General features: G+C 43.0%; 2 protein-coding genes across 4 annotated transcripts in view; one reads left to right on the top strand and one right to left on the bottom strand.

The window, feature by feature from the left end:
• Positions 1–24,349, top strand: part of LOC142589630 (ATP-binding cassette sub-family C member 10) — a 45,886-nt gene that overhangs the window by 6,906 nt on the left and 14,631 nt on the right. For all 3 annotated transcript variants that reach the window (XM_075701145.1, XM_075701143.1, XM_075701144.1), the window contains exons 4-14: positions 1,374–1,601; positions 4,691–4,856; positions 5,674–5,810; positions 7,311–7,562; positions 8,414–8,512; positions 10,745–10,934; positions 13,740–14,018; positions 15,098–15,185; positions 16,177–16,336; positions 17,287–17,502; positions 19,386–19,513. In XM_075701145.1, the coding sequence (XP_075557260.1) occupies positions 1,374–1,601; positions 4,691–4,856; positions 5,674–5,810; positions 7,311–7,562; positions 8,414–8,512; positions 10,745–10,934; positions 13,740–14,018; positions 15,098–15,185; positions 16,177–16,336; positions 17,287–17,502; positions 19,386–19,513 (1,943 nt within the window). The remainder of the gene's footprint in view (positions 1–1,373; positions 1,602–4,690; positions 4,857–5,673; positions 5,811–7,310; positions 7,563–8,413; positions 8,513–10,744; positions 10,935–13,739; positions 14,019–15,097; positions 15,186–16,176; positions 16,337–17,286; positions 17,503–19,385; positions 19,514–24,349) is intronic.
• LOC142589636 (luc7-like protein 3) overlaps positions 22,737–24,349 on the bottom strand; it is a 34,422-nt gene continuing 32,809 nt past the window's right edge. Inside the window, exon 10 of the transcript XR_012829900.1 lies at positions 22,737–23,342. The gene's annotated coding sequence lies outside the window, so the exon portion shown is untranslated. The remainder of the gene's footprint in view (positions 23,343–24,349) is intronic.

Raw genomic sequence — 24,349 nt, 5'->3', positions numbered from 1 at the left:
AGACAGAAACTTTGAAACTGCCCTGACAAAGACTCTCAAAACTGGTGGCATAAATAAACTAAGCTTTCGTTTACAACAGTGCCTCCATAACAACTGGCCCATTGATCTCCTACCTTCTCCCGATATATATATATATATATATATATATATATATATATATATATATATATATATATATATATATATATATATATATATATAAATAACTGACAGGGGTCTGCTCTGGACCACCATTCAGTTGTACTGCACTTCACTCTTTGAAGAGGCAGGATGTGTGTCGAGTGAGCTCTTGAATAACGCTTTGCAATGTTGTGAATAGGGTTTAGGATTTGGGATCTCAAAGAAATGCAATATCATGCTGATGCATTTCTCCCGCATTTACTGCTAAATTGCCACAGATTTTTCTTTTCTTACTCTTGCACGAAAGTATACGCGAAAGTTACTATGTGAATTTCTCCAGATGTGATGACTAAGTGGCGCCTCCAGCAAAAAAAAAAAAGACTAGTTGACAAATGTCGCCACAGATGGGGTATGGTGGCATCATTTGGTGACGTAGAACGATACTACTGCACCACTTTTATAACCAGCCATGACAAGGAATTGCACCCCAAGAGGTCAGCATTTGTGAACATGTCCTGCGGGTTCCTTAGTTTGGCTTAGTGTCTGTATTGTCCTGCTTGCCGCTGGTTGCGAGGTTGCAGGTTCAATTCTTGGCTGCCAAGGGCGTATTTCAATGGAGGCAAAATGCAAAAGCGCTTGTGTGCTTTTAGGTGCACAAAAAAAAAAAAACCCAGGGTGGCCAGCTTAATCCAGAGTCCTCAATATGGCGTCCCTCAAAGCGCCAGTGCTGGTTTGTGGTGTTAGACCCCATGACTCAATCTCTTATCAACTATTCGTGTGAGAAGCATGTGTAACTGTAATATTTATTTCCATCAATAGAAAGTTGATGAAGAATATGAAAACAAGAGCAACGACTATACGCTTGACTAAGTTCCTACTCCATGCACATCAGGTGGAGATCGACAGAACTGACGTGGCAACTTGGCATAAACTGCAAATGAAATGCCGTTTAACAATATTACATGTCAAATATAGACAATCCAAAAGCAGATAAGTACAATAATTAGTGCATGTACATTGATGGAAGTGAGCTATCCAAGAGTGTTAAGAATTTGAACATTGAATAAGAAATTTCGAGAGGGGCAAAAGTGTAAGGTCTGATAAGTTAATGCCTGCAACAATAAAATTTATTAATTTGTGATGGTAACTGATAAGATTCTTTGTTGTTCATAATTAGTGTGAGTACATGAATCGTTTTGCATCAGTATCGGCATGGAAAAGAAACAATTCCTTGCATTTGTCTCCCATTACAGCTCATGTCGGAGGTGCTGTGGGGCATGCGGATGATCAAGATGCACGCATGGGAAGCCCTTTTCCAGCAACGGGTGGAAAGCATCCGGAAGAAGGAGGTAGTGTTCCTTCGGCAGCGGAAGTACTTGGACGCCCTGTGCGTCTTCTTCTGGGTCGTGACGCCCGTGCTCATGTCAGTCCTGTCCTTCATCACCTACGTGCTCCTAGGGCACCAGCTTACCGCTGCAAAGGTGCGTGAGCAATTGGAAATTTAGTTTCAGTTTCAAAAATTGCTGCAGAAACCATCTCAGGATGATTGTCAACGTGAAAGAGACCTCGAAACAATTTTTGAACATAGTAAGAAAATGCGTGGCAATCTGTAAATGAGGCTCCCGTGAACACGTGAGCCAAAAATTATTGCTTTGTATGCAGCAGGTAATTATTTACAATCCCATGCTAAACACTCAAAGATCGATCACTAGCTCTCTTATTCACGATGTTGTCAGTGGCTACCTTACAAGCAGCCCCAACCGGTATAGGTGATTCCATGTTGGTGAGAAAATTCTCAGTAATACTGTTATTGCTAAATTTTGAGTTAGATAAATGAAAAATATGCGATCTCAAAATGACCAAAAAGGTACTTCGCCTTTGCACTTCGTCTAGCAAGTGGCCTCCGATATTGCACCAGTGCGCTGTGTAGCGTAGATACCGTGGCCGCCACGAGGTGCCTTGACGAGCCCCCTGGCCGTTACCTGGCCTCTGACAGCCGCATGCTCTGATTGGTCTCCCTGGGTGATGTAGCCCCAGGGACGTGGCAATGTGGGGCAACCTGAGCGCCTGTTTGATGCTGTCTTCCTGTATTTTTACGACAATGCTGCATCGCATTCCACATTGGCAGCATCAACACGATTCGGACAAAGCAAGCAGCTGCACAACCCCTTGTCCGAGAGGCTATAAAAGGGACGCAAGTTTGAGGCTGTTCCACACAACATTACACCTACATTTTTTTTTATTCCATTGCTCGTTGTGCGGATGTTAACCCCTATTGTGGAATCTTCTTTTTCTTACCTCACTGTCTTCTGATCTCGATGACTAAGTGGGTTTTGCAGGGTATGAATGCACCCTTCTTACTATAATTGCCCTTTAACTTGCTAAGGACTACAGCTACTGGCATGCTTCGTGTCAGCAGTGGTGCAGTGACATTTGTCATGCAATCGGTAACTTGACTGCACGCTAATAAAGTTGCACCCTGTAACTTTGCTTTTCGCCAACCCTTGGTGGCTTAGCAGCTATGGCATCCTGCTGCCTGGCATGAGGTCGCAAATTTCAATCCAAGCCATAGCGGCCACATTTCAATGCGGACACAATGCCATTTACTGTGATTAACTAATTATTTACTTATTTGTTTATTTACTTACATATTCCTCACGGGCTCCTAGTATTGTGTGAAGAATGTTGGTACATTGATGTTGTAAATGTACAGAGCACATTAAAACAAGCAAGCAACAGCAAAAAAACAGGCATTATACAAAGACTATATGCAATGACAAGAACCCCCTGGAGTTATAAAACCTGCCATTGTGCAAAAAAAAGAATTATTGAACAGAGTTAAAGTTAGACATTATATTCATTAACCATGGTAGTATTATCAATCACTAAACAGTGTTATAGAGGTTTATGCAATAGACTTCCATTAAGTTGACTCCAGATATGCTAAAGGGAAGTACCTTTTTTTCTCTGAGGTTCTAATTCCTTGCACTCCATCAAGACATGAATTCGATACTGACCAAAGGTCCCGGCTAGCGCCCATGCATTTTTATGGGCCCAAACTTTCATTATTTCGATCCTAAAGTTGGCCTTCACTGGATAATTCGAACTTGGCCAGTCAGCACATATGCCTGACCCTTATGGTGATCCCCATAGCAACCCCTTCAGTGACAGCATCTGAACATACATCATCTCCCGTCAATTATGCATACTTGTGCAACTTTTTTTTCGTGAACCACTCATAACTGTCAGTTTTTATCTTGTGAACTGTATAATTTTGTGTCTACCACAATTTTTATTCCTATAGCTTTGAGCTTGATGCAAGATAGCCTTAGTATAAGCCTTTGTGCCAGAAAACTCGGCACAACTCTTATATTCCCGTACCTGTCAGAGCAGGGTAACCCCTTCTCTCATTTGATCTGCTGCCTGTCTGATTCTTTTGTTATCCATTTCATTGTTCCTACATATTCAATTATTTTTCTGGACTGCTTATAGCAGCAATAAACTTCATGTGCATCATCAAACGTTCGCCTGCAGCACTTAGTCAAGTACCCAGCCCTAGCCTCAGGAAGTAAAGCAGTGCCTTCAAAGTTGTAAAAAAAAATTTCATGTCTTCTGTAGTCGTATTGTAGAGGTCCAACATCCATTTATAATAACACCGCTTGCACATACAGCAACACTGGAGAGCGCTTATTATATCACCTCTCTGCCAACACTTGTCCTGACCTATTCGGTTTGGCTCACTGCTGCTGGCAGCAACACATCTAGACTGTGTGGACCTTGCATCCAGTCTCTCACCTTACCTGGGTCACAGTGCATACTGACAATGGGAATCAAAGCTTTTTTACAATTTTTGTTAAAGAAGGGAAAGTGGTGGTTTTAATAAAATATGTACTCCCTGCAGTTGACAGATTTCAGCTCATGCTTTGAAATGCAACAAACTTCATTGAATTCAGCACAGTGGATAATTAGCAAGACAACTTCTCCATTCCCGCATGTTTAGATAGAAGCCTCCTTGGGTAAAGCCACAGTAGCAAAATGGCTATGGCATTCTGCTGCTGCTTAGGAGGTCACATGTTTGAATCCCAGGCTTGGTGACAATGTTCCCACGGAGGCACAATGTAAATGTACTTATTTACTTATTGTACATTCAGTTGGCCATTTACGAGCTCTCTGGCGGCACGCGTTACATTCAGCTGGTTAAAATTGAGCGCTCGGAACACATTGCTTGTTCAGAACAGAAGGCGCGCTGACGTGTTTCCTCTTCTGGCCTTTGATTGCACTGCCGAGTGGCTGTACGTTTGGCTCGGTTACGCTTTCTCTGACTCTGATCAAAAGCAGGCTCCGCATCATTGCAATCCGAGTCGGCGCGCAGTAAGGACCAGCCAGATGTGTCCTTAATTAAGGTGCACAGTAAGGTAGCCAAAGCATCAAAATAATCCGTCCAAGGCCCTCCACTGTGGCATCTTTCATAATGCAGCCGCTGCTTTCGGATGTTAAATGTCATCCATCAGTCAGTCAGTTCCTGGAGAATAACTGCTTGGTCATGCCCACTTCTGCTTTCATCTTTCAGGTGTTCACGTGCCTTGCTCTCTTCAACCTGCTCAAAGTGCCCCTCAACGCCTTTCCCTGGGTCATCAACGGTTGCATGGAGGCATGGGTGTCACTGAAGCGCACCCAGTGCTTCCTCAACCTCCAAGATTTTGCTCCCGCAAGCTACTATGCCACCTCGAAAGATGGTAACAAAGCCTATGAATCTTCTCCAGCTGCTTGTTTTCATTATGTGTTGCTACCATGTAAAATAAGGTGAATTGGAAAAGATAATAAGTAGCTCTGAATAAAAAAGCACTTTTACATTTACAAGCAAGTTTAAGCTTAAACCATAGGTGGTATTCGTGAATGATCACTTTCAGGAAAATTATTCCTTTCTGTTAGATTTCATGCGATTTTGCATTGAGCACGTTGGCTCTTCGCACGACCGCCTTCCTGGCACTGTGCGAGGAACACTGACGGTTATCGATTTTGTCGTGCCTGCTGCCAAGTCAAGTGAAATCTCACAGAAGGGCACCCTCAAAGTACGTCACACCTTAGTATTTTCACTTCGGCATGCTTGTGTGATCATGTTGCACATTATGAAACCTCGTTTATTAAAAGCACAAATGGAGCATTAGGAAAAAATAAGCAGTTAGTTCACATACTTTGGTGAACTAACTGCTCTTTGGTCTCTTTGGTGAGTGTGAATGCTATCAATTTAACCAGAACATCTGGGCCCTTGAGTGACACATAGCCTGCTCCACTTTTTTAGCTTCCAGAGCTAAATGTGTGCTATGTCTGCCGAGATGAAGTTGTTCCACTTTTGTTCAAATTTTATGTTTGATCGGGCACAGTTGACAATTTAAAAAATGTTAAAAAACTACTTGGGAAATATTCATCTTAATGAGTGCCGCCTGTTCGATTCAAAGACCACTTTGAATGGGACAACATGTGATTCAGTATTTAAAAGTTACGAATATTTGTGCACCTCCTAATGACAGCCTGTCCGCATCTCTTGCGCAGATGACCAGCTCGTGCGGGTCACCAATGGTGTCTTCCACTGGGGTGGCTTGACGGGCGACGCTACTCTGCCAGTGGCCATCAGCGGAGCCCAGGGTCGCAACTTCATCCTAGGACCTGTCAACGTGACACTGCGGAAGGTCTCTTCTTACATTTGTTGATGCTCATTTCCATCTAAGAAAAGTTGAGGGACAGGAAGAACAAGAATACAGGTTTAGGTTAGAGAGCAAACAGGGGTAGCCGATATTCTAGGTTACGTTAACAGGAAAAAAATGGACCTGGGCTGGACACGTGATGTGTATGTTGCATGACCAATGGTCTCTCGAGTTATATAATGGGTGCCAACAGAAGGGAAGTGCAGTTGAGGGCGGTAGGGAACTAGGTGGTGTGAGGAATCTAGAAAATGTGCAGGCACAGCTCGGAATTGGCTAGCCTCAAACGAGGGTAATTGGAGATCACTGGGAGAGGCCTTTGTCCTGCAGTGGGCATAAAAATAGGCTGACTGATGATGACGAGATGCTTCATAAAGGATTGCTGATGTGATATTTTTTACCTTTCAGTGTTATACTTGAGGTGTGGCATAAACGGGGCACGCCAGATTAGTAAGATGTTTTGCATCTGTTCCTTCATGGTTTTTTCTGCATCCAAACCTTCTAAACCTTAGAAAAAAATACTGGCAAATGTCAGAGTACCCTAAATACTTTACTGTAATATAGTCGTTCCTGCACACCATTTTCGTTATTGGCACTTGGGCGGAAAATGCGTCACGTCGTCACTATGCAGTGGCTGACTCGATTCCTACGTTCACTGCAGCAGCCTTCCCCTCCTTTTTTTTTTTTATGAAGCAGCACCATCGCACTGAGCATTATTGCTGTACAACATTAGGAAATTTTGTTCTGTGTCATGACATTACCGTCCACAATATCAATTGTGCCAGGTGTGGCATTCTGAGACAACATTAGTACCGCATTACAATGCCTAGCAGGTCTTTCCCTGACTTCTGTTCTTGCTAGGCATGATGCTTTTATGCGTGAGGAGAGTGTTGTTCAATTTCTACTGCTTTGGAAGTATGCGTCAGTGCTTTTTTATATGCATGCTACTCACTACTTTGGCTCAGTGGCTATGGTGACCTGGTGCTAAGCAAGAGGTCATGGGTCCTATTCTCTGCAGCAACATTCTAGTGGAGGCAGAATACAAAAGCTTTCTTGTACTTTGATTCAGGTTTATGTTAAAGAAGCTCATTTGGTAAAAAGTTAATTCTGAGGCACGATAAACTACATTGGGAGGGCTAAGACAAGTGATGCGGTAATCTGTGATTATAAGTTGGTTGCCTGGTGAAGTGAATAAAAAAGAATGTGAAATAATTTTGGTGAAGCTTGGGAAAAAAACATTCACACAAACATGAATGGTGAGGACATATACGGGTGCTGTGTGAACATCTTTTTTTCTTTTTTTCCTTCCAAGTGCGCTGTTTCACCAAATTGTGCATCACCAACTAGCCAGTCAGCACCTATTGTGAAATAAGGAAGGAAGTAAAAATGAATTTGTGTCCCTGCATCTCACTGTCATATTTCTTTTTCTCCTTTCCTTCTCTTTTCTTTTGTTCGTGACCTCTGCAATCTCTTCCACTCTCTGTGCAGGGTCAACTGGTGGGCGTGGTGGGTCGGGTAGGCAGCGGCAAGAGCACACTACTTGCAGCCATTGCAGGCGACATCTGCCGGGTCCAGGGAACGGTGACACTCCAGAGGCTGGACATGGCCTTGGGTCTAGTGCCCCAGCAGCCATGGCTCCAGCGTGGCACGCTTCGTGCCAACGTGCTCTTCGGGCGGCCGTTTGATGCAACCCGCTATCAGGCAACTCTCGATTGCTGCGCCCTTCTCGATGACCTAAAGGTGCCGCTTTCATCTTGCCCCTGACTTACTTAGCTTAATGCATATCTTTTACTATTTAAACGTCAAGATATATCAGAAAGGCAACATGGATTAGTTTGGTTTATGTTATCTTACAAAGGTAAATTAATTGGCTTACCTTGCTGTATAAATCTACATAGTCAGTGGTCGAGATACCCCAGAAAGATTTTAAAAAAGCAACCTTACACGTGTCACCCGCCTAACTTAGACTGGAGAGTGAACAATCTTCAGCTATAGAGACTATGGTTAAACCTGATAATAATGAAATTGCAGTAGACAAAAAGTTCTTTCATTATATCCTGTATTTACTATAAATGAGCATGCCCAGCAAGAAAACTTGAAATTGTGTATATGAGAGAAAAGTAAGTGTGATCTTGTCTATAGGGCATGAAAAGATCTGCAGATTTTGATGGCCCGTCACCGGTTTTCCATGCCGATATGTGGCATGTGAGCAACATTAAATTATAAGTGTGCCTTGCTTCTCATTGCAAGCCATGTTGCTGGCCAACATGCTCATACACTTGCGGAACGGGCCGTTTAAAGTTGCTTTTGCTGAGTATCTGACATGTTTGCTACAAGAACACTACATATTTTGAGCTGTAAGAAAACAATTAATTCTCTTCGCTGTAGCCAATAATCTCTGTGACATTACATTTTTAGTTTTGTTCTATTGCAGTCGAATACTCACTGAAATAAAGCATGGCCAGCCAAATTTCAGATTTACTTTCTTATATAAAATAAGTTGTTATAGCAATGTTCACTGTGTTGAGCTTAATCTGGTCCTGGGAAAGTCTGGATGCTCAATAATAACATAGGTCTTTATTCTTCTGCAGTCACTGCCCGCTGGCGACTTGACGGAAGTTGGCGAGGAAGGTCAGACACTCAGCGGCGGCCAGAAGCGGCGAGTTGCTCTGGCTCGAGCCTTGTACCAGGTGCGAGCTTGCTCGTTGACTCCGACTTGGACAGTGTACTCCTGCATTTGCACTGACCAGCACAGATACCTGTGCTGGTCAGTGTCCCACCAGCAATTTACATCGTCACGTGCTAGCTGTTCATCCTTACCTCGAACAAGTTGAAAGGGCTTATGGAAAAGAGAAGAGGGTACATAGGAATGGTGAGGGATTGAGGTGACGGTGAGCTAAAGAGTCTGTTAGCGTGAAGACATCCACTAGTTGTTTGTTGATATTCAGGTGGGAACAGCGGTAAGGCTGACGGTGAAGTAAAGGTGCATAAAAGGCACTAAAATGCAGTGCAGTGTGCTGTATTTTTATGCACCTTTGCTCTGTCTTCATCCATAGCCCTGTTCCCATCTGAAAAAAATAAAATGAAGGCATTACCAAGTCACTTAAATGTTTAATTAGTTTTAGTGCATATACTATGCTGGTACACATATGATGCAGCAAGAGGTCTCATAGGGAGATACTGTAGGGGGACCTCTTGTGATATGCTACAAAGAATAACAAAACTACTAAACAGCAAGGTAAAGTATATGCTAAGAGAAATAATTACAGCGAAAATACCACAGTTGACATATGGTGAAGGTTGAGGCTAGAATGGTACTTGTAACATGTGGAAAGGGGTGGCTGCTGAAGATTTTACTGCAAAAATCAGTAGAGGGAATTCTGGTGCTAGTATTTACAGGAGCTGTTAGCGCTGTGGTTCAAAGGTGTGCATAAACTTCATGCTTCTGGCTTCAAATGGCCTTGTCAGTTTGCAAATTGGTCATTTTCAACTTCATATCACGTTATATAAACACAACAGTTCTCAGCTATTATGAATGTGTGCAGAAACTTATTGCCTTTATGCATTCACAAAAATATGGTCGCACGAAATTTATAACGATGAAATGTAATCGACGCAGACATCATAACATCTGAATCCACAAGCACAAAGCTAAGGGTGTACCGCTAATAATTCCCATATTGATTGCAATGCCAGAATTTCCTCTGGTAATTTTTGTGGAAAGCATCACGCGAGAATAACCGATAAGCAGTGTGTGTGGCATTATCGATGACTGTGAAAGCTCCTGGCGTGATAGCTGAGAGAGCAAGTGTGTGAGAACCATAGAATTTCGTTGCAACATTTTACATTGCACAGCACAGCAGAGCGGTTTCACTTCTGGGTTACACACAACCTTGTCTGTAGAGCACCCGATGCAAGCTTGGCTTCTGTCGCATCATAGGACTGATAGCCGGCTGCTGCAGCTGCGTTATGATGGAGGTGGAATGCAAAAGCACTTGTGTGCCATGCTCAGGTGGTCAAAATTAATCTGGAGCTCCCACACTACGGCGTCTCTCATTATCTGCCAAGAAATTTTGGGATTGTTAACTGTATAATCTAATTTCTTTTTTCTCCCAATTTGAGATTACTGCATCAAAATCATCCAAAAGTTCAAATTAATCAGCATGCTTGAGAGGAACTAGTGCCTTTCTGGAATTTCAGGCTCTGTTTTACTACAAGACAAGTCAAGAAAAGGAAAAATTTTCATCCATTTGACTGTAACACGAAGCTACAAAAAAAAATGTACAGGTTCCTCGGAAGGAAAGCGTTACAGTTCAAGAAAAATTCATCCTTGTTCGAGGTTTGAACCCTGACCTGGACAGATTTTTCCTCAGCTGCGAAGCTTTCTGAGAAAACCATACGAGTTTCCTTTGTGGCTTCATGCTACATACGGGTGGATGACAATTTTTTATTTCATGAACTTTCCTCCTTCTTGCAAGCTTCCGCCAAAATGATTTTTTATTATAAAGGATCGAAGCCCATATGGTTTCTTTGCAAAAAGCTTCACAGTCTAAGCAAAATTTGTCGTCCTCTGGTGATCGAACCTGAGGCCAATGCCCTTTCTGGGCAGTCACTTTACTATTTAAACTAACCAAGAGACCAGCAGATTGCAGGTCAAGGACAGATTAATGAAGAATTTAAAGTGCAGCAACCAGAGTAGCTTCGTTTCATCCTCAGATGAAGGGTAACCTAATTCTTCAATTTCACAAAACTTCTTTCGCCTAGTAGATATTCTGCAGAGCTCAGTTGTAAGAATCCAGATTGACCAACGTTAAATTCACGGAAGTCGACTGGTAGTATAAATTACATTTCTAGCCACATGCGAGGATGTGCGGAGAGAAGAGTCACCGAATGTTTGATTTTCCCCCGGACTCGTGTGCCAGGACTGCGACGTGTACCTGCTGGACGACCCGCTCTCAGCACTGGATGCTCACGTGGCCCAGCAAGTCTTTGAACGCTGCATTGTCGGTGCCATGAATGGAAAGGCCCGGCTGCTCTGCACCCACCAAGTGGGCTTCCTTGCGCAGGCTGACCATGTGATTGTGCTGAGAGACGGCAAGGTTGTCGCAGAGGGTGAGGAATGGCGAATATAACATCAAAGGATTGATTGATTGATTAATTGATTGATTGATTGATTGATTGATTGATTGATCTAAGTTCATTAGTTCAAGGTACAATCTGTCAAATACAGATAACTAAAGGGGGAACGTAGGTTCTACATACCAAAAAATTACGAAAAGCAATTTTTTTGAAAATAAGGTTTTTGAAAGCTACAGCTACTCTTGTGCATATATACAGTGTAACCGCTAATTTGACTCCACTTAATTTGGTTGTTCGTTTAATTCGATCCTAACCAAAGGTCCCGTTTGGCGCCTGTGCATTTCTATGGACTCAAACTTTAGTTATTTCTATCCTAAAATTTGCCTTTGCTGGATACTTCGAACTTGACCAGTCAGCACGCACGTGCCTGACCCATACGGGCACCGTGATATCGATCCGTTTAGTGGCAGTGTCTTGTCTCGGTGGAGCTTAGTGGACAGTGAATTCGCTCAACACGTTCAGACCGCACTAGGAAGATTTTCAAGCAGTAACCGTAGTTTACAATGTCATACGAGGGTATTTACCCGATTCTAACGAGCGCTTTTCCTTTCTTTTTTTTTTTTTTAAATTGGGCTGGAAATTGCCAGCGTGGTGCAATCGGGCGCGAAACCAAAGACGCCTTCGCAACGGTCGTGTGCTTTATTGCATAACCTGAATGTATTGAGGCGGAGCTGACTTTAAAGGTCTTGTGGTGAAGCTGATGTTAAAAAAAAAAAAACGGCCGCCATTGTGCAACAACTTTTCTAGCTAAAAAAATCGGGTGCGCATTAGCTTTCTTTTTCGTTTAGGAGCTTTAATGTCGTTCCTACGTTATTTTTTTTTACTTTGGACCCATTGAAATTGGGTGCGCGTGTGATTCAGGGGCGTGTTAGAATATGGCAAATACTTCTAAATGAATCAGCGGCGTGTTCTGGCAATTTTTTCCGTATCTTGTTGTATTCGACTCGCCAGATAATTCAATCAATTTCGTCGGTCCCTTCAAGGTCGAATTAACAGAAGTTGACCATACCTAATGTTATACTTATAAGATCACTATTTTAGCTGCACTATCATTTTATGCTACATGAGTGGTGTAGCCAGAAATTTACTTGGCAGGGGAAGGGGGGGGTTCTACATCGACAACTACCACTCCTCCCTCTCCTTCACCTCTCTCTCTCTCTCTCTCTCTCTCTCTCTCTCTCTCTCTCTCTCTCTCTCTCTCTCTCTCTCTCTCTCTCTCTCTCTCTCTCTCTCTCTCTCTCTCTCTAAGGCATGCAGCCACTTCACATCTAATTATGCTATCACCTTATGCTATCTTTAAAAATGATGGTATGAAAAAAACACTAAAATTTCGTTTGCGAATTCATGCATCTATATAATGTACATTGATGACCTAGCTTTTGCATGTCTTGGAAAAACAAACCGTGCTAAAGATGGGGCCAAACAAAACCAAGGAAGCACGCTATCGTGTGTCTTCTTGTTTTCAGGCCAGACTTGTTGCAGCCCAGGTAACAGTTGAGATAACCGTTGTTTTTCAGTCAGATCTTCTAGTGAGTGGTACGGCCATGGCTACGTGCAGAAGAGTGCAGGCACTATTTTGCATGTCGCCCGTCACTCAATTGCGCTTTTGGTGTTGTGGGCATGCTATATTATTCTCGATCTCAAAATACAGGAACAAAGCTTTGCCCTAGCACTTTGATAGTATCATATGATGCAAGTTTCACTTTCGGTGACCTGGTGTCCAACTTGTTTGAAGAGATGCTTGGAAGTAACTTGCGATCATGATATTGTGGTCATCACAGCCGTCTGGTGTTGAGCGATTAGGCAGTGGTGAGATGCTCTCCCTATGTATCTAATTATCTGTCGATTCCGCTGGTGGGCGCCTTTTATGCTCCCCCCTCCCCCTCCTCGTATCTGTCGCCCCACTCCGCTTCATAGAATTATTTTCTGTTGGTCACAGTTACACTATTCAACATTCACTGGGTCGCAAAATTTTCTTGCGAACACACTCCCCCCACCCCCACCCCAGACTGCCACTAGCCCTTGCCTTGCTTTCACATTCAAGCTTTCCCTTTCATACATGTCACTCTTTCAGAGCCCACTTGCCGAAACTTTCTGTTCCGTGGGAAAGAGGGAAAGGGTTCGTCAGGAAATTTCAGAGGGGGGAGGGGTCAACCCCAAACTCCCCACCCCCCCTCCCTACGTCACATCCCGCCATGGCTTTTGTACAACGGAAGATGGTGTGTTTGCTCTCCGCTTTCTTCCTTTTTGCATGCCAGACTGAGCCACGATCATCGGCATTCATTGCGTAATTTCAATCGCACATACAGCATATGACACGTGGTGATGGTGCTATCGCCCTTGGACTTTATACGGAACATCACGGCATCGCCAACGGCAACGGCAAAAATGCACCTGGAGTGTCCATATAATTGCTATTGCAATAAAAGATGATGTTATTTTTTCATAGGAACATAATGGTAGAGGAATATTGCTACGAGATGCAAAGGTGGTGTTATTGGGATTGATAGGCAAATTAGATCCAATGAAGTTATGTGAAATAGACACCAGGCATGTACCAAATTATCATGCTACAGTTATTTCTGTCTGTTTACAGGTAGATCTCTACACAAACTACCTTGATAATTGATCGCTTGGTTGATTGCTTGCAGTAGTGCACAATAAGTCAGGCATACATCAAATCATTATGCTGCAGTTGTTTCAGTCTCAGTACAGGTAAATCTCAGTTCCAGCTGCATGAATCTTTATTTTTATTTTTCTCTCGCCTCCTCTCGACAGGTCCACCGTCCACAGTACTTAAGTCATCCGTCATCGAGGTGCTGCCAGAGCTGGCAGCATCCGAAGAACCGTCTTTGTCCAAGACATCATCGTCGTCTTCAGCAGCGAAGTCCAGCCATGAGACCAGCTCTGCCATGCTCCAAGAATCCGGCAGAATGCTTGTCGAAGACGAGGAACGCGAGTTCGGGGCAGTACGTCTGAGCACGGTGCGCTCTTACTGGGACGCGGTTGGCGCCTGGCTTGCTGCTACAGTCCTGCTGTCTCTCATTCTTATGCAAGGTCAGTGTCTTTCTTGTAACACTGCATTCAGCGCCACTGTACGATTCCCTTTGCGTTTTAGACAGCATACTCTCAGAGAGAGGGCAGTTGTGAAAGTGTGAAGGGATTAGGTCTTCAATGCGGACATAATTCTAAGGGGGGGGGGGGGGGGGGCAGGCATCCCTGAGATGTCAAAAAGGCTCGTGACACCCCTTAATAAAGTGCCGACATGATATTTTCGGCTGGTCATTTTTTAATATTCACCGAAGGCCACAAAGCACCCCATAATGTACCCCTTACTTTCGCGAAATATAAACAAGGTGCCTAGTTTATTTTGCCGAGGACATCGCAGAAATTAACTAAAAACCCTTTATGATGCATAAAAATACGGAAAAAACAAGGGTTTGATGATTATTTGCAATGCTTCTAATTAAGCTACTAACGGGAAAGTTTCGCTGCAAATTAAACTTAATATTTCCCTTATCTTCAATGAATTTGAGAATGATGTCTTGCATAGTTGTTTCAGGACTTTGGAACGTGCAGCAGATACCAGTGATATAACACTGGAACACTTGAATAAGTAACTGCCTACAAAGATAATTAAGCTACTTGGTTTAAACATTTTACATTCGCCACTTACAATGTGCTTACTTCTTTAATGTGGAAACACTGCGTCTAGCATATTTCACTGAGGATCCTGAGGAAAGGCAACTTCATGACTCGTATAAGGCATAAAAATTGGATGAGGACCAGTATTCAGTAATTACTTTGAAAGCACACAATTAAGGCACACACATCAAACATTTGGTACACGTCACGTGTAAGGTGTCCCCCATTTCCTACAAATATGAAATATCTGCCATTTATGGTCCTCCCAGGAATATGAGAAAGCTTTTTAACTGTTCCTTATAACGCCTCTGAACAGGCCAAAGACGAGGGTTCAGCAATTTCCATTTAGTCCCCAACTGACGCACACACTTCAAAACACCGCAAACTGACATGTAACATTTTTTGTGCACTTCTAGTTGCATTAGCAGTTTTGCTGTAACACAACAGTCATCTTGCCATGGTCACCTGCCAACACACTCACATTGTTGCAGTGTCCCGAACCTCCACTGACTGGTGGCTTGCTGTGTGGGTCTCGTGGACCAACGCCACTAACAATGTGCAAAATCATCGCCTCATCAGGTGAGCCTTCTTTTCACGCTACTTTGCAGATGGCATGGTGTACATCTCAAAACTACCATTGTATTAATCTTTGTCATGATTGTCAGTTATGATTGTCAATTGTCGACAGAAAACTGACAAGATTTCTTTTAGTGCAGTTGTGATTAAAGAGGAGCCCTAAACCTATCGTGTAAAAATTACTGCAGAATACAGCATAGGCTTGCAGTATTTATTTTGCTGCTAAGAGATTGCAAGCTTTCTAAAAGGTTCTTGGAGCTGAAATAAAACTGCAACTTTAGGAGGCAGCTTTTGGTCAGTGCCGTTGAATAAGTTCACCCAAAATTTTGCTTTTAAATTTACTTGTACATGTAGTCTTATCATGCCTAAAGCTTATGTTTTTGCTTAAAAATTTACGTCATCAGATTTCGCAGTTGGAGCATTACTAGCCCAGATAAAGAGCCCAAACTTCTTATCTTAAAGGCCAACTGCAATGAAATTTGAATTTGACTAAATTGGTTATGACAGAGTAGTATGTACAATCAAAACAATCCTGACAGGGCTGGTAATTTGTCCATGCTTATTTTTTTATCTTATTTTAGGAGCCTTTAAATAGTACCTAAGCAGTTGATGCAGGCACCTGGTGGTTAAGCAGATATGATGCAGATCCCAGAACATGGCCTTTGAGATCTTTGGCTTGCCGTGGGTGCTGCTCATTCTCAGAGGTCATGCCTAGTCACTGCACTTTTCTCGTCATTTTGGGTTCTGCTTCCTTTCTGGTGTGTAGTGATGGCAAAGTTTCTTTTTTTAAGTTTTGTGTTATAAACGTGTATTCTCGAAATATTTTCGTGATGCATGTTGTAGGGAACATGCGCTGTACCCATACTATTTGAAACTAGACTTTTTACACAGTAGGAAATTTTGTTGCAGTTTGCCTTGAAAGACAATGGACATAAGTTTTTTTATGTAAATTAACATTGCAGCAACTAAATTTTTTCAGTTTTTACTGTTTCAGAGATACAAACAGTGATGTCATGAATGTGTTCCTGCCGATCTATGGTGGCCTGGCCGTGGCCAATGGTTTCCTAACATTGGCTCGGGCTTTTTCGTTTGCCCACGGTGGTGTCGTGGCTGCCATCAAAGTCCACGACTTGCTCCTGGACAAGGTGCTTAAAGTAAGTATGTCCCACGCTGTTTTAAAGGCGAACTACAGCATTTCGCACATGAGCTAGTTGGTAGGGATTCATGTAAGCTAGGCATGCAGACATGGACATGAGATGAGGGAAATGGCGTTTGCGTTGTCTGTTTCCCTCTTGTTGTGTCCGTGTCTGCGTGCCCAACTTTTTTCTAAGGTGACGAATAGCATGCATGACAATTTCACTTTCAACGAGAATAGGCACCATGAGCCCACGGGCATAATTTCATTTCCCTGCAGCATAGTGAAACAGCACCCTCATACCACGCACACACCTGGCAATACAAAGGCTCTGACCAATATCACCGCTGTTTGAAAGCAATGCATACAGATGTGCGTGTCTATTAGGCCGTGCATGCTGCTGGGCACCCTTTCTTGGACCGAGCAATCACCACAAGGTGTTGCCCCATAGAGCAAAGTGGGCCGCTCTACAGGGCACTTATGGCATTGGAGGGCAAGATTACTGGATATAGCAGGAATTGGGAAATTTAGTACGTTTCTCGCTCTAATGTGTAGGTGCGGGCCTTACCGCGGGCCTTGTGGGAGAGTGGGAGAGCGGGCTTTAAGAGAGGGTGGGCCTTACAGAAGGACGGGCTTTACACGAGTAAACACAGTATATTCAATACTTGTTGTAAGCATGGATTCATTACATGCCGATACCAGCTAGAAACATTTTGTATTTTAGGTACACCAAAAAACTTGTTTTATCGGTGTTAGACTGTACTGAGACATGGCGTGTCATCTGTTTAATTTTTATGGTCTCTGTGAGGATGCGCAGCAAATGCTAGCCTTAAGTCGACTATAGGATTTGTGTATACCTCTCATGCTTTTGTATGTTTTCGTTTATGAACCCCTCCCCTCTAAAATGCTTTTACATAAGCCTTGAGAGTAAAATAAACAAATTACCAAGTTCGTTATTTGTTAACGCAGGCACCCCTGTCGTTCCTGGAGGCCACTCCCGTGGGCCGGGTACTAAACCGCTTCTCGACTGACGTCTGGTCGATCGATGACACGCTGCCGTTCATGTTGAACATAGTGCTTGCGCAGAGTGTGGCTCTGGCAGGCACATTGGTGGTCACCTCCTACGGCCTGCCCTGGGTGCTTCTCTTGCTCATACCCCTGGCGTTTGCGTACAACTCTCTGCAGGTACGACGTGGTGGGATGCACTGGGATGAGATAGTTCAAGTGGCTGAGGAGTTCTATAGAGATTTATACAGTACCAGTGGCACCCACGACGATAATGGAAGAGAGAATAGTCTAGAGGAATTTGAAATCCCACAGGTAACACCGGAAGAAGTAAAGAAAGCCTTGGGAGCTATGCAAAGGGGGAAGGCAGCTGGGGAGGATCAGGTAACAGCAGATTTGTTGAAGGATGGTGGGCAGATTGTTCTATAGAAACTGGCCACCCTGTATACGCAATGCCTCATGACTTCGAGCGTACCGGAGTCTTGGAAAAACGCTAACATAATCCTAATCCATAAGAAAGGGGACGCCAAAGACTTGAAAAATTATAGACCGATCAGCTTACTGTCCGTTGCCTACAAACTATTTACTAAGGTAGACTTAGACTTCCGTCAACCAAAGGACCAGGCAGGATTCCGTAAAGGTTACTCAACAATAGACCATATTCACACTATCAATCGGGTGATAGAAAAATGTGCGGAATATAACCAACCTTTATATATAGCTTTCATTGATAACGAGAAAGCATTTGATTCAGTAGAAACCTGAGCAGTCATGGAGGCACTGCGGAATCAGGGTGTAGACGAGCCGTATGTAAAAATACTGAAAGACATCTATAGCGGCTCCACAGCCACCGTAGTCCTCCATAAAGAAAGCAACAAAATCCCAATAAAGAAAGGCGTCGGGCAGGGAGATACGATCTCTCCGATGCCATTCACAGCGTGTTTACAGGAGGTATTCAGAGACCTGGATTGGGAAGAATTTGGGATAAGAGTTAATGGAGAATACCTTAGTAACTTGGGATTCGCTGATGATATTGCCTTGCTTAGTAACTCAGGGGACCAACTGCAATGCATGCTCACTGACCTGGAGAGGCAAAGCCGAAGGGTGGGTCTAAAAATTAATCTGCAGAAAACTAAAGTAATGTTTAACAGTCTCGGAAGGGAACAGCAGTTAACAATAGATAGTGAGGCACTGGAAGTGGTAAGGGAATACATGTGCGGACAGTTTTATAAGTATAGGAATTAGGCACATTTTGGGAAATTGTCAGCTGCCAAGGTTTCACTGCTTTCTTGCCCAGGCAGCTTGTCAGTGTCCCAAGGAGTTTTCTGAGGCATCACTCGCACTAACAGCTTCGCTGGTGCTAATAGGGTTGCAATTCTGCAAGGTTGTGTCTCCCGTTTTTCTTTTTATTGTTAATGTTTATATTTGGGATAGAACATACTTCACCATGCAAGTTCTATAATTTTAACCTTTGCACTTGTCTTCCATTCGCGTTTGTCCTTCACTGTTTAATAATTACTGTGAATTGTACTATATTCTAAACATGCCACTTGTGCTTCAGATAGACTTCGTGCTTTTATTCTGCCCAGCATGCACTGATCAACTTTCTGCTGTGTTATATATATATATATATATATATATATATATATATGCACAATCATTATCATCAACCTAATTCAAGTGCACTGCAGCACAAAGGTCTTTCCCAGCAATATCCTGTTGCCCCTGTCTTTCAGCATCAAACCCCATCCTGTGATTGCAAGTTTCTTAATTTCATCACACCACATAGTTCTCTGCTGTCCTCTACTGTGCCTCCCTTCTTTTAGCAACCATTCGGTAGCTCTAATCAGGCCACTGGTTATCTGCCCTGCACCATTACATGGCCGTCTCAACTCGATTTCTTCTTAATCTCAATGAGAATACCGGCAATCATTGTTTGCTCTCTGACCCACAGTGGTGTCTTCATGTCTCCATTATGGCTATCGGTTTGTCTGTGCTATATTTAATCTGTCACTGCCATTATATCTGTCACTGAACAAGTGCTGGAACTGCATCTCCTGCAGCAATACTACCGTTGGACATCACGGGAGCTGAGACGTCTGGGCAGCATCACGCTGTCGCCTGTGTACTCGCACTTCACCGAGACGTTTGCTGGTCTCTCAGTCATCCGCAGTTTCAAGGCAGTGTCCAGGTGAGACAGGTGCAGCTTTAATAGTTCAGTTTTGTAGTCTAATTAACAATCCAAAATTTAACTCCATGACTTGGGACAAGGGCATAATTGAAGGGCAAACAAAGATGCTTGCTCTTGTCTGCTCTTTGATTTTTGTTTTTGTCCAAAGTGGTGCTGTCACATTTTGGATAACGTGGAAGCAACTAGGCCAATCTTCGGTGTTATCAGTCAATGATTTTGGAAGTCGACAGTGAACCAAATGAGTTTTGCAAGTAAAACAAGTCTTGTGATAAATAATAAGAAGTGTTATCCAATGCATATGTTAGATTAATCGTTGCTGTAAATTATACGCCGACTTTTTGTGTGCCTTGAGGTGAAGGTGGGGAATGTACCCTGCCCACATTCGCCAAAGCAGTCGCAAGGCCTTGCTTCACATTAGGAATGGTTTCATTTTTCTTCCTTTGTTTTCTCTCTATGAACGAAATTAAACTGAGATTACTCACTGGAACTCTTCGCATTGTGGTTTGCTGATCCTGGTACAGTAACCTCTATTGAGGATTCACTTTGATGGTTTAAGGCACACCGGTTTATGGTCATCAGCTCGCATCGCTCTTTTGTTGCACTATCAGATGTAGTCATGAGAGCTGCAGTAATGATAATTTACATTTGTTGGAAAATGTCTTGCATTGCCATTATCCGTTTCATGATACATTGCAATGATAGTAGTAATGTAAAGTATGTAATGAAATTCCCCAATGGTTGCTAGTCCAGATGACATTTGCGCAAAATTGCTAAAACTTACAAAACCAGCTATATCACTTATCTTGGTTGCTATATTTCAACAGTCAGTTAATACAGGATGCGTGCCTGACGCCTGGAGGTGTGCCCGTGTGATCCCCATTTTTAAGTCTGGTGATCCCTCCTTAGTCCCTAACTACAGGCCCATATCATTAACAAGCATCTGTTGTAAATTACTAGAGCACATCATATCATCCAACGTCATGAAATTTCTATCAGATCACAATTTCTTCGCTAGCAATCAGCATGGTTTCCTTCGTGGTCGTTCCTGTGAAACCAAACTATTCGAATTGGTAACTGACCTCCACGAAGCCGTTCATGGTGGACTAAAAATAGATGCTATATTTATTGATTTTGCAAAAGCATTTGACAAAGTTCCACACATCCGCTTATTAATGAAGCTAACGAATCTTAACATAAACAGTAGGATTACAAATTGGATAGCTAACTTTTTAACCAACCGAAGTCAATCAGTCTACGTGAATGGGTACTCATCTTCACTTTCGCATGTAAAATCCGGTGTACCGCAGGGTTCATTCCTGGGTCCAATATTATTTCTGATCTATATTAACGACATAGGAAACACTTTATCTTCTACCATAAGGTTATTCGCAGACGACTGTATCATCTACAGACAAATGAGTAACGCTGAAGACAAGAACTCATTACAGGTAGACCTCGACAAACTCGCATTTTGGTGTTGCCAGTGGCAAATGGAAATTAATGTTTCTAAAACTAAGGCCATGACGTTCACGAGAACACATAATCCAGAATTAAGCTATTACACGATTCAGGGAATCCCTGTTGAGAAAGTATCCACATTTAAATATCTCGGAGTTCATTTATCCTCTGATTTATCTTGGAACGAGCACATTAATACCATAACCAGTAAGGCATCCAAAACACTCGGCTTCATTAAACGCAACTTATACTTGGCGAATTCTGCTACTAAGTTATTGGCATACACTACGCTTGTTCGTTCAAAGGTAGAGTACGCATCCATTATTTGGAATCCGCATCAGACCTATCTGATCGATCAGCTCGAAGCATTACAAAATAAAGCAGCAAGATATATCACAAAAAAATACTCGCGAAACTACAGTGTTACGAACATCAAGGAATCACTTTCATTGCCCTCTCTTCAAAACCGCCGACTAATAACATTGTTATCACATTTTCACGCGCTTTATCATAGTAGATCCCCGTTCCGCGAATCTTACATCAATGCAGCTCATACTATCTTTCAGCGTTTTGATCACCCATTTAAAGTGCAACCCCTTTTTGCTCGCACTAATCTGTACCGTCATTCACCATTACTTTTGGCAATATATCATTGGAATAGACTATCGAGGGACATTGTATCTGCCATTAACCATGATGTTTTTGTTAACAAGTTGAAGGTTTTCCTAAATGTGTGATTATTTCTGTATTGAGTGCCTACTTGCGTATGTTATTCTTTCTGTATATTTTTATGTCACTGTCACTGTATCTTACCAATGTTCTTTTTCTACATGTTTCTAATTGTAACTGGCTCCCCCCCCCCTATGTAATGCCCGAATGGGCCCTTAGGGTATATGAATAAATAAATAAATAAACATGCAACATCACGTGGGATGCTTTCTTGTAGTATTGCTCACTTTAAGGTTAAGTTCTATTACAAATTGTAATCAAATTTGTAATCGAATTAGCCTTAACTTGAGGTTTGCAGACGTGTATCTTGACATCTTTGGGAGGATTCTTTCCCATGTAGTTTTTTTAAAGTATGTCTCTTGTAGAACAGGCAATCAGATTCATTAAATGTACATACCTAACGAAATTTCTTTGTTGGATCCACCTCATTGTCTTCCTCAATATTCCCACACTTTCAGAACTTGCACCTTTTATGCCCTCAGTCACATCACTCCATAGTCCATGAAACCTGGAATTCCATTCAATTTATGTGTACAGGCACGATCAAAAGTTTGGAGGCCAAAGGTGCCGCAATTTTTAATTTTTTTTAGTAGCCTGGGCACTGGGCTGGGGCTGGGCCTGGGCTGAAATCAAGAGTGCATGCATATGTGTGCACGTTTGACTAATACAATGTATTAAACAAATTCCAGGCCTGGTATCTGCAAGGTTTGGGTAAGGGCTAGTTGGTATTCCATGGTATCAATCGTCACTTACAGCGCATACAGTGGCGTAGCTAGGTCATCTGGCACCCGGGGCTCATAGGTCTTCTGTCACCCCCCTCCCCGGGTGTAGCTGGCGGAAAGAGGGGTGTCTTCAGACGCATATGACACCCCCCCCCCCCCCCCTCACTGGCCCCTTGCACCCGGGGCCCACGGCCCCCCGGCCCCCCCTGTTGCTACGCCACTGAGCGCATACATAGACGAGGGACAAAAAAGAATGACGAAGACAAGCGCTGACTTCCAACTGATTTTTATTTTGAGAAACAAACATATATATACGGAGACAACAAGAAAAAAAGCGCCCCCTACAAAGCATCAACCCGACATGAGTATGCATTCAAAATTCATGACCTAAGATGAACGAGAGCGCATGTGCGACCTCAGAAAAACCAGTTCTTTGTCTGCTAATGCAATGCTCGAGGGCATACAAGGTGGGCTCTCCTGCCAGTGGGGACCAGAAAGACGACGATACAGGAAGGCATCTTGAAGAAATGCACCAACATACTACAGCACCATAGACTCGAATGCAGAATGTACCCCCTACCTCACTTGAAACTCAGCAGGGAAGACACAGTTATCTTAAGAAGACTGCAAACGAACCCCTATAGTAACGGTATCCTATTGCATAGGATATCTCCAATGCAACTCCTGTGCCTCTGCAAGTTTTGTGGAGTTCCGGGCACCCTGTGCCACATGGTAATGGAGTGCTCGGGGCTCGCAGAACCCCTCAAAAACCAAAGATGGCAGATGAAAAAATAGCCAATTCAGACAAGACAGAAGATGACAAGGAAGAACTGTAGGAAGCCATGCTGTCTTGCCCAGGGCTGGATGACCAGTGAAAATTGGGGGAACGGGCCAAGGTGGCAATGAGAGCCCACGGATTCCTGGAATGAGGAAGCCACCCATCTGAGGGCGAGGAGAGATCTCTTTCTATCGCTAGTTCACAACACAAACGTTTATCTCTCTCTCTCTCTCTCTCTCTTTTGCTGGTGCCTTAATCCCAAACTTTTGATTGCAACTCTACATTTAATGCAAGATGTGCAGAGAGCAGAAACGAAAAGCTTGTCATGCGACAGCTTAATGGAACCCCTGTACCCTTAAAGGCAAATCTTGTTAGATAGTGAATCAAGTTTACGTTTGTATGAATAAGGCTTCTTGATTTTAGTTGTGAAGCGTGACATTGTAGACAAGCATCACAAACATAAAGTCACACCAAGGGCTAAGTTGCTAATGACTAGTATCTTGCACAAAATACTAGTCACAACATATGCCCCCCCCCCACACACACACACACGCACACACACACACAAAGACAGAGAGAGACAGACAGAGTCCACGTAACAGTGAATACATTCAAACAAAAGGCAGTATGACAAAATTGATCTTACTGTTCCACAAATAAACATAGTAACCATAGTAAAACGACAAAAAACGTACACATACAAAAACAAAGTTCAGAATAGGGGGTCAGAAAATTTAGTTATGGGAATTCGTCGCTGGGTTTTTTTTTTTTTCTCCTTTTCTTTTTTTCTTCTTTAACCTAGGCAGGACATTAAGCGGTATAATAGCAAGAGCTTGGTGGCGCAACCCTCCACCCCATTCCAAAGAGGACGTTCATAACATCCATCCATCCATCCGTCCGGCCATCCATTCATAAGTATAAGAAAGGAGCCCAGCTGCATACACATTTCAGAATTGGGAATATGGTGTGTAGCTACAATGCTTCGATGCTTATTGCATTAACATTGACATTCATTGTGAGGTGGGTTCATACAATGTTTTTCACACAATGTTTTCACTATGGTTTTACACATTGTGCGGCTGCTCTGTAGCCTTGGGTTCCCTTGTGCCACAAAACAGTAATATTAATAACATCATCCCTCTGACAAAG

The sequence above is a fragment of the Dermacentor variabilis genome, chromosome 8 (genome assembly GCF_050947875.1).
Source record: "Dermacentor variabilis isolate Ectoservices chromosome 8, ASM5094787v1, whole genome shotgun sequence".
NCBI lineage: Eukaryota > Metazoa > Arthropoda > Arachnida > Ixodida > Ixodidae > Dermacentor > Dermacentor variabilis.
The sequence above is the reverse complement of the archived record's forward strand: the minus strand, read 5'-3'. Positions and strand labels throughout refer to the sequence as shown.